Below are 13,068 nucleotides of genomic sequence, written 5' to 3' on the forward strand. Positions count from 1 at the left end.
CACTGCCAGAGTATACACCTAAGTTATGATGAAGTGTATGTTTTGTGATAAATTAGACACATCCTTTGGCAGTCTTTATAAGTATCAGACCGCGCTGCTCAGAATCCACCAGAGATGTTCCTCTCTAGTTTGGAGCCATATGCACTTCAGACATAGAGACACATCGGTATCCACATAAGACGCTCTCTTTATCCTTGCACAACTCTGTAAATTAGCAGAGGAGACGCACAAATGGTGAAGCACCGTCAGCCAGGGACAATTATAAAAAGGTTTATTATACTCACAGACGTGAATAAATTTAAAACATCTCATAAAAGATATATGCCCTCTTGTTCTTGCCCGACCCGGGTTTCGCTTGACGCTTCGTCAGGAGTGAACCTGACGAATCGTCAAGCGAAACCCGTTAAGTGTACCCCAAAATGGCACCATAAAAATACTTGTAATGCAAAAAAAACAAACCCTCATACTGCTACATAAAATTAATCAAAGTTATAGCTCTTGGAAGTTAAAATAAAATAAAAATCCCTTGGTAGAAAAACATTTTTCCTCTGTAAGCTCTTTGCTGTGCAATTACAGATGACATCCTGAACATGACAGTGGCTTCGGCCCTGTGTGAATTCACTGATGTGTTATAAGACTTGACTTAATTCTATTTCAATTTACACATTCAGAACATGAAAATAATTTCTCCCCGTGTGGATTCTCCGATGTCTAACAAGATCTGTTTTATGGTTATCACTAGTGTTCAGCAAAGTAAACCATTTGTGGTGGAATTCAGTCTGAATTTTAGGAAAAAAAATATATAAAATCTATTTTAAATGAAGCCAAATTTCTTTGGGCTTCGCGATAACGAATAATTTTTCCTAAAATGGTGGCTGGAGTTGTCTTAGAAAAAACAGGAGAATAAAAAATGTACTCACCCCATCCACTTGCTCGCAAAGAGGCAGTCTGCTTCTCTCTTAACTAAAAAATACCTGTGGAAGGACCTGCACTCAGTGTGATGATGTCACCGTGCTCTCGCAGCATGATCACATGGTGAAGTCATCACACTAAGCGCAGGTACTTCTGCTGGTCTTTTTCAATTAAGAGAAAAGAAGACAGCCCCTGTGCGAGCAAATGGATGAGGTGAGTGATTTTCTATTAACCTTAAAGGCCATATGTGCATATGAGCGTATTACTGTTTTTAATGGCTGTTAGACGGGTGCACTTCGGTCTAAGGGGCCGTTAAAAATGGTCTCGTTGATTGATAGGCTAAATGAGGTTTTAACATAGTGATTCGTGACAAATTAATTCAGGACAAATCAAATTTCTTGTTGAACTTTGACCAAGCTGCAGAATAGAATTTTTCTAAAGTTCGTTCATCTCCAGTTATCACATTCTGAACATTAAAATCGATTCTTTCCAGTGTGAATTCTCTGATGTTTAACAAGATATGATTTCTTTGTATAAGATTTCCCACACTGTAAACAAGAAAATGGCTTCTCCCCTGTGTGAGTTCTCTCATGTATAACAAGATGTGATTTCTGTGTGTATGATTTCCCACATTCTAAACAAGAAAATGGCTTCTCCCCTGTGTGACTTCTCTCATGTATAACAAGATATGATTTCTGTGTGTATGATTTTCCACATTCTAAACAAGAAAATAGCTTATCCCCTGTGTGAATTCGCTGATGTTTAACAAGAGTTGATTTATCTTTAAAACATTTCCCACATTCTAAACAAGAAAAGGGTTTCTCCCCAGTGTGACTTCTCTCATGTATAACAAGAGCTGATTTATCAGTAAAACATTTCCCACATTCTGAGCAAGAAAATGGCTTCTCCCCTGTGTGACGTCTTTGATGTTTAACAAGAGTTGATTTATCTTTAAAACATTTCCCACATTCTAAACAAGAAAAGGGTTTCTCCCCTGTGTGATTTCTCTCATGTATAACAAAAGCTGATTTATTAGTAAAACATTTCCCACATTCTGAGCAAGAAAATGGCTTCGCCCCTGTGTGAATTCTCTGATGTCTAACAAGATGTGATTTACTGTTAAAATCTTTTTCACATTCTGAACATGAAAATGGCTTCTCCCCTGTGTGAATTCTCTGATGTACAACTAGATTTGATTTACATATGAAATATTTCCCACATTCTAAACAAGAAAATGGCTTCTCCCCGGTGTGACTTCTCTGATGTTTACCAAAAGTTGATTTATCAGTAAAACATTTCCCACATTCTAAACAAGAAAATGGCTTCTCCCCGGTGTGATTTCTCTCATGTATAACAAGAGATGATCTCTGTGTGTAAGATTTCCCACATTGTAAACAAGAAAATGGCTTTGCCCCTGTGTGAATTCTCTGATGGTTAAGAAGATTTGATTTCTGCTGAAAACATTTCTCACATTCTGAACATGAAAATGGCTTCTCTCCTGTGTGAGTTCTCTGATGTCTAATAAGAGCTGATTTAGATTTACAACATTTCCCACATTCTGAGCATGAAAGAGCATTCTCCCCTGTGTGACTTCTTTGATAATTAACACTTCTTCTGTGGCTTTTAATTTGCTTAACAGTCTGTGATAAATCAGAAGATTGAAATCCATCCAAAGGATCTGATAATAGATCTTTGCTGTGAATAGCTGAGGATACATCTGCAATAATGGCATGCTCTTCATGTGCATCTTCTGTGACATCACAATCGTCTGTTCTGAAATCTGATATCACATGTTTCTCTGAGCTCCTGGTACAGTCATCTGTCAAGAATAAATCTGAGTTTAATAATTTTTTAATAATAGAACCTTAAAATTATATATAGATTTTATAACAGCTCTATATAAATAAATAAATAAAAATCCATACAAATTACAAGTCATGGAGCAAAATTCAAATATCAACTGACTATGGGAAAACAGATCACAATCTCACAGTAGACCAGTAGATGATGATGTTAGGTCACCAGGCTGTTCACTTGTATTTTCCACTCTTGTGCTGAAGCCAGCATCTTCATAGGTTCACACGGGATCTGCAAGTCAATGCTATAAGATGGTGTCCGTCTCACACACTGACCGCTAACTGCACTTGAGCACAAAACACACCAGAAATTGAAGCTGAAAGCCCACCTTCTATCTACCTTACAGATGTAGTAAATATATTATTGTTCATATACCACATACATATAAATAATACCGGCATGTACTGTACATATAATGCTCTGTTCATATCACATTTATGGGCTCTAACATATACAACCAGGATGTATACATTGAATTGATGCGTATGACAGATACCATACAGTGACATCTATTTTATTTATTTTTTTGTTACTGGATATAGTTGTATGGAATACTGATGTATAGAAGCCAGATGGAGACCAAAAGCCTCTGGACACATTTACCTTTTATGTTGGCAGTTTTCCCAATGTACAAACTAAACATATATCGCAATCATGATGTGATCCCAGCCTATATAATAAGATAGATTCACTCACACACATGAAGGTCCATCATTAAATTACACACATGTAAGTACATACTACATAGACACATACACAAATTACATGAATATACTATACACATGTTGAGCATTACTCATACACATTACATGTTTATACAGTGTGTGTGTGTGGATATATTGTAGGAAGGAGCAAGGGTCCGCCGTTGACGGAAGGAATGTGTCAGAGTTTCCTGGCTTCGGTGACGTAAGAGCCGGTATTTTCAGGTGTCAGCAGCAGCTAATGCTGATTGATACTTTGCTATTTTAGTATGGCTGTATAGCTGATCCAGGACAGCTGTTACTGGGAGTAGCCAAAGTGATGGGTGGGTGACTACTCCCCACGTTCCAGGCCGGGTTTTGGCAGGCCTATAAAAAACAACTAGCAGTGTCAGCTGTGAGTAGATTACTCCTCTCTGACAGTGGAGCTCTGTCACTCTCTGTGTTGGATACAAAATAATCCCAGCAGACAAACTTGCTCTTCAGAATGTAGTTTATTAAACGGTTCACAGAACGCGTTGCGGCATGTCAGCCTACCTCAACTGCACTCTGTGTTGGGACCTGGGAGTTTGGGTCTGGATTAAGGCCTGCTACCTTGTTGGTGTAAAAGCAGGTGGATTAGGCTTTATCCAAGGACTTCTTCTTTGCCGCATGGTGTGAACGACCACCCGAATGACAAGGTGACTGTTTTCCTTGAAGCAGACTTTTTGTTTTGTCATTTACTTAATGTGTTAATAAACACTGAACTGTTTAATTCAATGACTTTGTTGTTGCCTCTATACTGTGTCCGCTAACCTGCCTACTAGAATGAATCCCCACAAAATATATATATATATATATACACACACACACAGTATAAAGAAAAGAAGGACAGCAGCACAATAAAAAAGTGGAAGGCACAATCCCTCTCAGGATCATTGACCAGAATCCAAAGTTTGATAAAAATAGAAAAAGAGGCAGCACTCCAAAATAGTGAAAATTGTGGACTTTCTATTCGCCCATGCTATTGCAACATTTCAGCTCAACTCAATGGAGCCTTTGTCAAGCAATGTGTCATGTGCCAAACAGTATGTGTGTATATATATATATATATATATATATATATACACACACACACACACACACACATACACACACACACACACACACACACACACACACACGTGGTAATTATCCCATAAAGTGTATAATCAATTAACCCCTTAACGCTCTGCAGTGACCCAGCTCCATACACAAATGGTGGAGGCTGTATCATACAGAAGGCACCCGGCTGCAATGACAGGGAGCAGCGGTCGCATCAGTCACTGAACCCTTCAGGTGCCGCGATCAACACTGATTGCAGCACCTGTGAGTTAAGGCAGACAAACTCAATTCCCTCTGCCTTCCGATCGGCGCCCCCGCAGTGAAATCATGGGGCTCCGATCAGTTGCCATGGCAGCCTGGACGCTGCTGAAGTGTTCCAGGCCTGCCATGGTAATTTCCGTGCTGAGCTATGCATGAGGCACAGCTCAGAATGGATAGTGTAAAAATCCTGTTCATCCTATTAGAGCTATACTAGGGTGAATAGGAGAAGGGATCAAAAGATACCACGTTCTAGCCCCCTAAGGGGGGTAATAGTTTTTGGGTTTTTATTAAGTGAAAAAAAAAAAAATCCCCAAAATATTTAAATCACTCCCCTTTTTCAATTTTACGTATAAAAATATATAAAGAATAAAAAAATTATTATTATATTACAATAGGTATTGCCGCATCCGAAAATGTCTGAACTATTAACGCTACTTTCACACTTGCGTTCGGGGTTCCACTTGCAAGTTCCGTTTGAAGGCTCTCACAAGCGGCCCCGAACGGATCCGTACAGCCCCAATGCATTCTGAGTGGATGCGGATCTGCTCAGAATGCATCAGTATGGCTCCGTTTGGCCTCCGTTCCGCTCAGCAGACGGACACCCGAACAGATAGAGAACAACATGAAAGATGGCCGTCTGCATTCTAATAGTCACTGCGCATGTGAATTGCCATTACAGTTTGCGCCTGCGCTTCTTTCATAACTAACATGGAGCTGGAGCTCTTAGGCAACTAAGTAAACTACATCAGAGCACCTGCGCATAGCTTCAGTAAGCGCTGAAACATATAAATAAGGGACATAATGTTACTTAATGGTGGCCATGATAATCACCAAATTATTGAATACTCCACCAAGGGGGAGAAACCCAGGGTTCCCAGCCATTTCCGCCTTGTGTAGGTGGAAAACAAAAATAACTCTCACCGGTAATTGTTTTTCTTCAAACCCATGACAGCACCCATGTGACTATGTCCTCCAGGACAGGAAACCTGAAGAGATAAAATGGTTCACACCCTCACAGCACCTCAGTGATTATAATAACCAAATGTCACGGAAGGTGTACATAAAACTAGAAGACACAAAATGAAGATCCGACTGACTGGATCCAAAACTAAGGAACCAAAGGGATAGCCCTGCAACAGACCTGGCTCTCTCCCTAACTGCTCAGCCTATGCAAAAATCTCAATGGTAGATGATCGCATATCCTCGTACCTCGACTGCATATCACCTGAACACCCTATAATAGTGAGGGGACACGACCACCGGCTCCCTACACAGATACGGAGGGAGACAGGGTCCCCTGGGATCCAGCAAACAGGAAAATACAAATGAATGAACAAACTTATCTGTAGAAGACTCAGTAGTAGCATCCAGCATGCATGCATACACTCCAGGAAGTAATATAAACCACAAAGTGATGCAGTATGGGAAGGGATTTAAAGGGATGCAATTAGTGCAACTACATGACAGCTGAGAGAGGCTAACGAGATGAGAAAAGGAAAGCAAAACACAAGGAACCTCAAGGAGGAGGTTCTGAAGGACGTCTGTCAGATGTCTGGTGGTGACAGTACCCCTCCTTCTACGAGTGGACTTCCGGACACTCAGAGCCCACCTTCTCAGGGTGAGACCTATGGAAAGCCCTGATGAGACGAGTGGCCTTAATGTCAGTCACTGGGACCCACATCCTCTCCTCAGGACCATAACCCTCCCAATGAACGAGGTACTGGAGAGAACCGCGGACAACACGAGAATACACAATCCTAGAGACCTGAAATTCAAGATTACCATCAACCACAATCGGAGGAGGAGGCAAAGGCGAGGGTACAATGGGTTGGACATAAGGTTTTAATAAGGACTTATGAAAAACATTATGGATCTTCCAAGTCTGAGGAAGATCAAGACGGTAGGCAACAGGATTGATGACGGACAAGATTTTGTAAGGCCCAATAAACTTAGGACCCAACTTCCAGGAGGGAACCTTCAATTTGATATTCTTAGTAGACAACCACACTAGATCACCAACATTCAGGTCCGGACCAGGCACACGTCTCTTATCCGCCACATGCTTATATCTCTCACTCATGCTCTTTAGATTATCCTGAATTTTTTGCCAAATAGATGACAAAGACGAGGAGAATCTGTCCTCATCAGGTAAACCAGAAGACCCCTCTCCAGAGAATGTCCCAAACTGCGGATGAAACCCATATGCACCAAAAAATGGTGACTTATCAGAGGACTCCTGACGACGGTTATTTAAAGCAAACTCAGCAAGGGACAAAAAAAGAACACCAATCCTCCTGATTCTCCGCCAGAAAACAGCGCAGATATGTCTCCAGATTCAGATTGACGCGCTCTGTCTGACCATTCGACTGCGGGTGGAAAGCAGAAGATAATGACAACCGAACCCCCAAGCGAGAACAGAAAGCCTTCCAGAATCTGGAAACAAACTGTGTGCCTCTATCAGAGACTATGTCTGAAGGAATTCCATGCAATTTGACAATGTGATCAATAAATGCCTGCGCCAGCGTCTTAGCATTGGGTAAGCCAGGAAAAGGAATGAAATGCACCATTCTTCCCCGAAGAACGAGGCAGGTCCGTAATGAAGTCCATGGACAGATGTGTCCAAGGACGGGAAGGAATGGGTAACGGAAGGAGAGGACCTGATGGCCGTGAATGAGGGACTTTGGCACGAGCGCAGGTCTCGCAGGCTGCCACAAAACTCTCAACCGACTTACGAAGCGCCGGCCACCAGAATCTCCGAGCGATGAGATCCACTGTGGCTCTTGCCCCCGGGTGCCCAGCAAGGACAGTGTCGTGGTGCTCCTTAAAAATCTTGTGTCTTAAAGCGAGAGGCACAAACAACCTCCCAGGAGGACAAAGATCAGGAGCCTCTGACTGGGCTACCTGAACCTCTGCCTCCAATTCAGGATAAAGAGCAGAGACCACCACACCTTCAGCCAAAATGGGACCCGGGTCTTCAAAATTCCCACCTCCCGGAAAACAACATGACAGGGCATCCGCCTTCACATTCTTAACCCCAGGGCGGAACGTGACAACAAAATTAAACCTTGAAAAGAACAAAGACCATCTGGCCTGTCTCGGGTTCAGACGCTTGGCTGACTCCAAGTAGGCCAGATTCTTATGGTCAGTAAACACGGTAATAGGGTGTCTGGCTCCCTCTAGCCAATGGCGCCATTCCTCAAAAGCTAACTTGATGGCCAACAACTCCCTATCTCCCACATCGTAATTTCTCTGTGCAGAGGAGAGTTTCTTCGAGAAAAAGGCACACGGTCGCCATTTGGCAGGAGAGGGACCCTGAGACAAGACCGCACCCACACCCGCCTCAGAAGCGTCCACCTCAACTATGAAGGACAGAGAAATATCAGGTTGTACCAAGATGGGAGCGGAAGCAAAACTCTCCTTGATATTAGAAAAGGCCTTACGCGCCTCTACCGACCAGGAGGAAAAATCTACCCCCTTTCTAGTCATATAAGTGAGTGGTTTAACAACGGAGGAATAATTCAAAATAAACTTCCTGTAATAATTGGCAAAACCTAAAAAACGCAGCAGTGCCTTCTGATTCTCTGGAAGCTCCCACTCAAGCACAGCGCGGACATTCTCGGGGTCCATGCGAAAACCAGAAGCGGAGAGAAGAAACCCCAGAAATTCAATTTCTGGAACCGCAAACACACATTTTTCCAGTTTAGCGTACAATTTATTCTCCCGCAGGATGAGCAAGACCTGACGTAAGTGTTCCTTATGAGTTTTGAAATCAGGAGAAAAAAATCAAAATGTCATCTAGATACACTAATACAAATCACCCCATTAAATGATAAAAAATGCTGTTCACAAAATGCTGAAAGACGGCTGGAGCATTCATCAAACCAAAAGGCATAACCAAATTCTCAAAATGGCCCTCAGGGGTATTGAAGGCCGTCTTCCATTCGTCTCCTTCTCTGACCCTGACCAGGTTGTATGCCCCTCTTAGATCCAACTTGGAAAAAACTTTAGCCCCAACAATCTGGTTAAACAGGTCCGGGATCAGAGGAAGCGGATAAGGGTCACGGATAGTGATACTGTTCAGATCCCTGAAATCCAGACATGGTCTTAAAGAACCATCTTTTTTCTTAACAAAGAAAAAAACAGCGGCAACAGGTGACTTCGAGGGTCGTATATGTCCCTTTCTCAGACTCTCAGAGATATAAGCACGCATAGCGACCCTTTCAGGTTGGGAGAGATTGTATAAACGAGATTTAGGCAGCTTGGCGCCTGGGGTGATATTAATAGGGCAATCGTACTCTCTGTGAGGGGGCAAGTCCTGAACTCCACTCTCAGAGAACACATCCGAAAATTCAGAGAGAAAAGATGGTACGGTCTTAGTAGAAACCTCAGAAACAGATGTCGTGAGGCAATTCTCTCTGCAAAAGTCACTCCAACCATTTATTTGCCTCGCTTGCCAATCAATGGTGGAGTTATGTTTAGTGAGCCAGGGTAGCCCCAACACTAGAGGAGTAGGCAACCCGCTTAGGACGAAACATGACACATCCTCAACATGAGTATCACTCACAATCAAACAGATATTGTAAACTATGCCCTTTAACGAGTCCTGTCTACAAATGCTCGCAGTTTAGGTAAAAAAAAATCAATGAACTTGGGTCAATAATGGCATCTGAGAATGTAGATTTAGTGGCTGTTACGGAGACATGGTTTAATGAAAGAAATGACTGGGACATAACCATACCAGGGTACTCTTTATACAGAAGAGACAGAGAAGGCAAGAAAGGAGGAGGAGTGGCCCTGTATGTGAAAGATAGCATTAGATCTAACCTAATACAAGTTGGTGAGGCCAACATAGAGTCAGTTTGGGTTACGTTGCAGTTTGCTAATCATGCAGTAACTCGTGTAGGTGTGATATATAGACCACCTGGTCAAGTTAAAGAACTAGATGATCTACTAGTTGAAGAAATAGCTAAAATGACAATGAAAGGAGAAGTTATCATTATGGGAGATTTCAATCTTCCAGATATAAACTGGAAAACCAAAATAGCAAGTTCTACCAGGAGTACAGATATTCTAAATTCCCTACTGGGGTTATCCCTGCAACAAATGGTTGAGGAGCCAACCCGGAGGGAGGCCATTTTGGATTTGGTATTCACAAATGGGGATTCGGTATATGATGTCATTGTAGGCGAAACCTTGGGATCTAGTGATCACCAGTCAGTGTGGTTTAATATAAGAACTGTGAAAGAGTCCCACCACACAAAAACAAAAGTTTTAGATTTTAGAAAAACAGACTTTTCAAAAATGAAATTAGTCATAAATTAGTCCTTATCAGACTGGAATGGATTACATGGAGTCCAGGAGAAATGGGACTACTTAAAAGGTGCATTATTGAAGGCAACAGAAAATTGCATTAGACTTGTCAGTAAAAGAAAAAAAAAGGAAGAGACCACTGGTACTCAGCAGAAGTGGCCCAAATCATTAAAAATAAAAAGCTAGCATTTTGTAATTATAAAAAAACCAAGAGCAATGAAGATAAGGAAATCTACAAGATTAGGCAGAAAGAGGCCAAGCAAGTTATAAGAACTTCTAAAGCGCAGGCAGAAGAAAAACTAGCTCAGTCTATGAAAAAAGGGGATAAGACATTCTTCAGCTATATAAATGAAAAAAGGAAATTAAAACAAGGAATAACTAAATTAAAAACAAAGGATGGGAGGTATGTAGAAGAGAATAAAGGGCTAGCGGACTGCCTTAATGAATACTTCAGTTCAGTTTTTACAAAAGAAAAAGAAGGAGAAGGACCTCCACTAGAAAGGATGACTAATAAATCGTTTGATGCATGTGTCTTTACAGAGGAAGATGTTCTAAGTTTGCTGTCTAAAGTGAAGACAAATAAGTCACAGGGGCCTGATGAGATACACCCAAAATTATTAAAAGAGCTTAGTGGTGAGCTGGCAAAACCGTTAACAGATTTATTTAAATCAATCATTAGTAACAGGAGTCGTCCCGGAAGATTGGAAATTGGCAAATGTCGTGCCCATCCACAAGAAAGGTAGTAGGGAGGAATCGAGCAACTATAGACCAGTGAGTCTGACATCAATAGTAGGCAAATTAATGGAAACCCTATTAAAGGATAGGATTGTGGAACATCTAAAATCCCATGGATTGCAAGATGAAAAACAACATGGGTTTACTTCAGGGAGATCATGTCAAACAAATCTTATAGATTTTTTTGACTGGGTGACTAAAATAATAGACGGTGGAGGTGCAGTAGACATCGCATATCTAGATTTTAGTAAGGCTTTTGACACTGTCCCACATAGAAGACTTATCAATAAACTGCAGTCATTGAGCATGAACTCCCATATTGTTGAGTGGATTAGGCAGTGGCTGAGTGAAAGACAACAGAGGGTTGTAGTCAATGGAGAACATTCAAAACAAGGTCATGTTACCAGTGGGGTTCCACAGGGATCTGTACTGGGACCAATTTTGTTTAATATCTTCATAAGTGATATTGCAAAAGGCCTCGATGGTAAGGTTTGTCTTTTTGCTGATGACACAAAGATATGTAACAGGGTTGATGTTCCTGGAGGGAAACGCCAAATGGAAAAGGATTTAGGAAAACTAGAAGAATGGTCAGAACTCTGGCAACTGAAATTTAATGTGGATCAGTGCAAGATAATGCACCTGGGGTGTAAAAACCCAAGGGCAGAATATAGAATATTTGACACAGTCCTGACCTCAGTATCTGAGGAAAGGGATTTAGGAGTAATTATTTCAGAAGACTTAAAGGTGGGAAGACAATGTAATAGAGCAGCACGAAATGCCAGCAGAATGCTTGGATGTATAGGGAGAGGTATAAGCAGTAGAAAGAGTGAAGTGCTTATGCCGCTGTACAGAACACTGGTGAGACCTCACTTGGAGTATTGTGCTCAGTACTGGAGGCCATATCTCCAGAAGGATATAGATACTCTAGAGAGAGTTCAGAGAAGAGCTACTAAACTAGTACATGGATTGCAGGATAAAACTTACCAGCAAAGGTTAAAAGACCTTAATATGTATAGCTTGGAAGAAAGAAGAGACAGAGGGGATATGATAGAAACTTTTAAATACATAAAGGGAATCAACTCGGTAAAGGAGGAGAGCATATTTAAAAGAAGAAAAATTACCACAAGAGGACACAGTTTTAAATTAGAGGGGCAAAGGTTTAAAAGTAATATAAGGAAGTATTACTTTACTGAGAGAGTAGTGGATGCATGGAATAGCCTTCCTGCAGAAGTGGTAGCTGCAAATACAGTGAAGGAGTTTAAGCATGCATGGGATAGGCATAAGGCTATCCTTCATATAAGATAGGGCCAGGGACTATTCATAGTATTCAGTATATTGGGCAGACTAGATGGGCCAAATGGTTCTTATCTGCCGACACATTCTATGTTTCTATGTTTCTATCCTTTCCCAAAGTGCACACCTGGAAACCATGAGTTATAGCAAATTGATTATCAATGAGATTGACAGCTGCTCCACTATCTACAAAAATCTCACAAAAAATGTTCTTGCTCTCTAGCGCCACCCTGGCAGGTAGGACAAAACGGGAACTACAAGCAAATGGAAAACCTTCAATTTCCGCATCAACCTTGCCAATGGTAACAGATGGAACGTTTTTAGAGGATTTTTTTCTTTTTGTTACTTTATTACTCTCAAAAAACTGCCTGAATCTCCTAGAGGGACAAACATTTGCCAAATGATTTATACCTCCACAACAGAAACAAACCTTCCTATGAGGGCTGAATCTTCTATTGTCAGAGGCAATCAAACCCAGCTGCATGGGCTCCTGCTCAGAAGGGATTGAGAGCGACTGAGACCCCTGTGCACTGAATGAGACCGCCGCACTGTCCTTGGACTGAGTATGACAGGAAGGAGTGATCTCTCCTCTCTCTCTAAGACGCCTGTCAATACGAACGGCCTGAGACATAGCAGAGTTCAAGGAGATAGGCCTCTCATGAAAGGCAAATGCATCTTTCAATCCCTCTGAAAGACCATGGCAAAATTGACTTCGGAGTGCAGCATCATTCCAACCAGTATCAGCTGCCCATCTCCGAAATTCTGAGCAGTATATCTCTGCGGATTGTTTACCCTGACATAAAAGACGTAGTCTAGACTCAGCCAGAGCAATACGATCCGGATCATCATATATCTGACCCAGGGCTAAAAAAAAAATCATCCACTGAACGGAGGGGCCGTGCCCCCACCGGCAGCGAAA

General features: G+C 41.7%; 1 protein-coding gene across 3 annotated transcripts in view; it reads right to left on the reverse strand.

Annotated features, from left to right (window-relative positions):
- Positions 1-472: 472 nt before the first annotated feature.
- Positions 473-13,068, reverse strand: part of LOC122934023 (gastrula zinc finger protein XlCGF26.1-like) — a 38,965-nt gene continuing 26,369 nt past the window's right edge. For all 3 annotated transcript variants that reach the window (XM_044289159.1, XM_044289158.1, XM_044289157.1), the window contains one exon: positions 473-2,731. In XM_044289159.1, the coding sequence (XP_044145094.1) occupies positions 1,386-2,731 (1,346 nt within the window). In that variant the 3' untranslated portion in view covers positions 473-1,385. The remainder of the gene's footprint in view (positions 2,732-13,068) is intronic.

The sequence above is a fragment of the Bufo gargarizans genome, chromosome 4 (assembly GCF_014858855.1).
Source record: "Bufo gargarizans isolate SCDJY-AF-19 chromosome 4, ASM1485885v1, whole genome shotgun sequence".
Taxonomy (NCBI): Eukaryota; Metazoa; Chordata; class Amphibia; order Anura; family Bufonidae; genus Bufo; species Bufo gargarizans.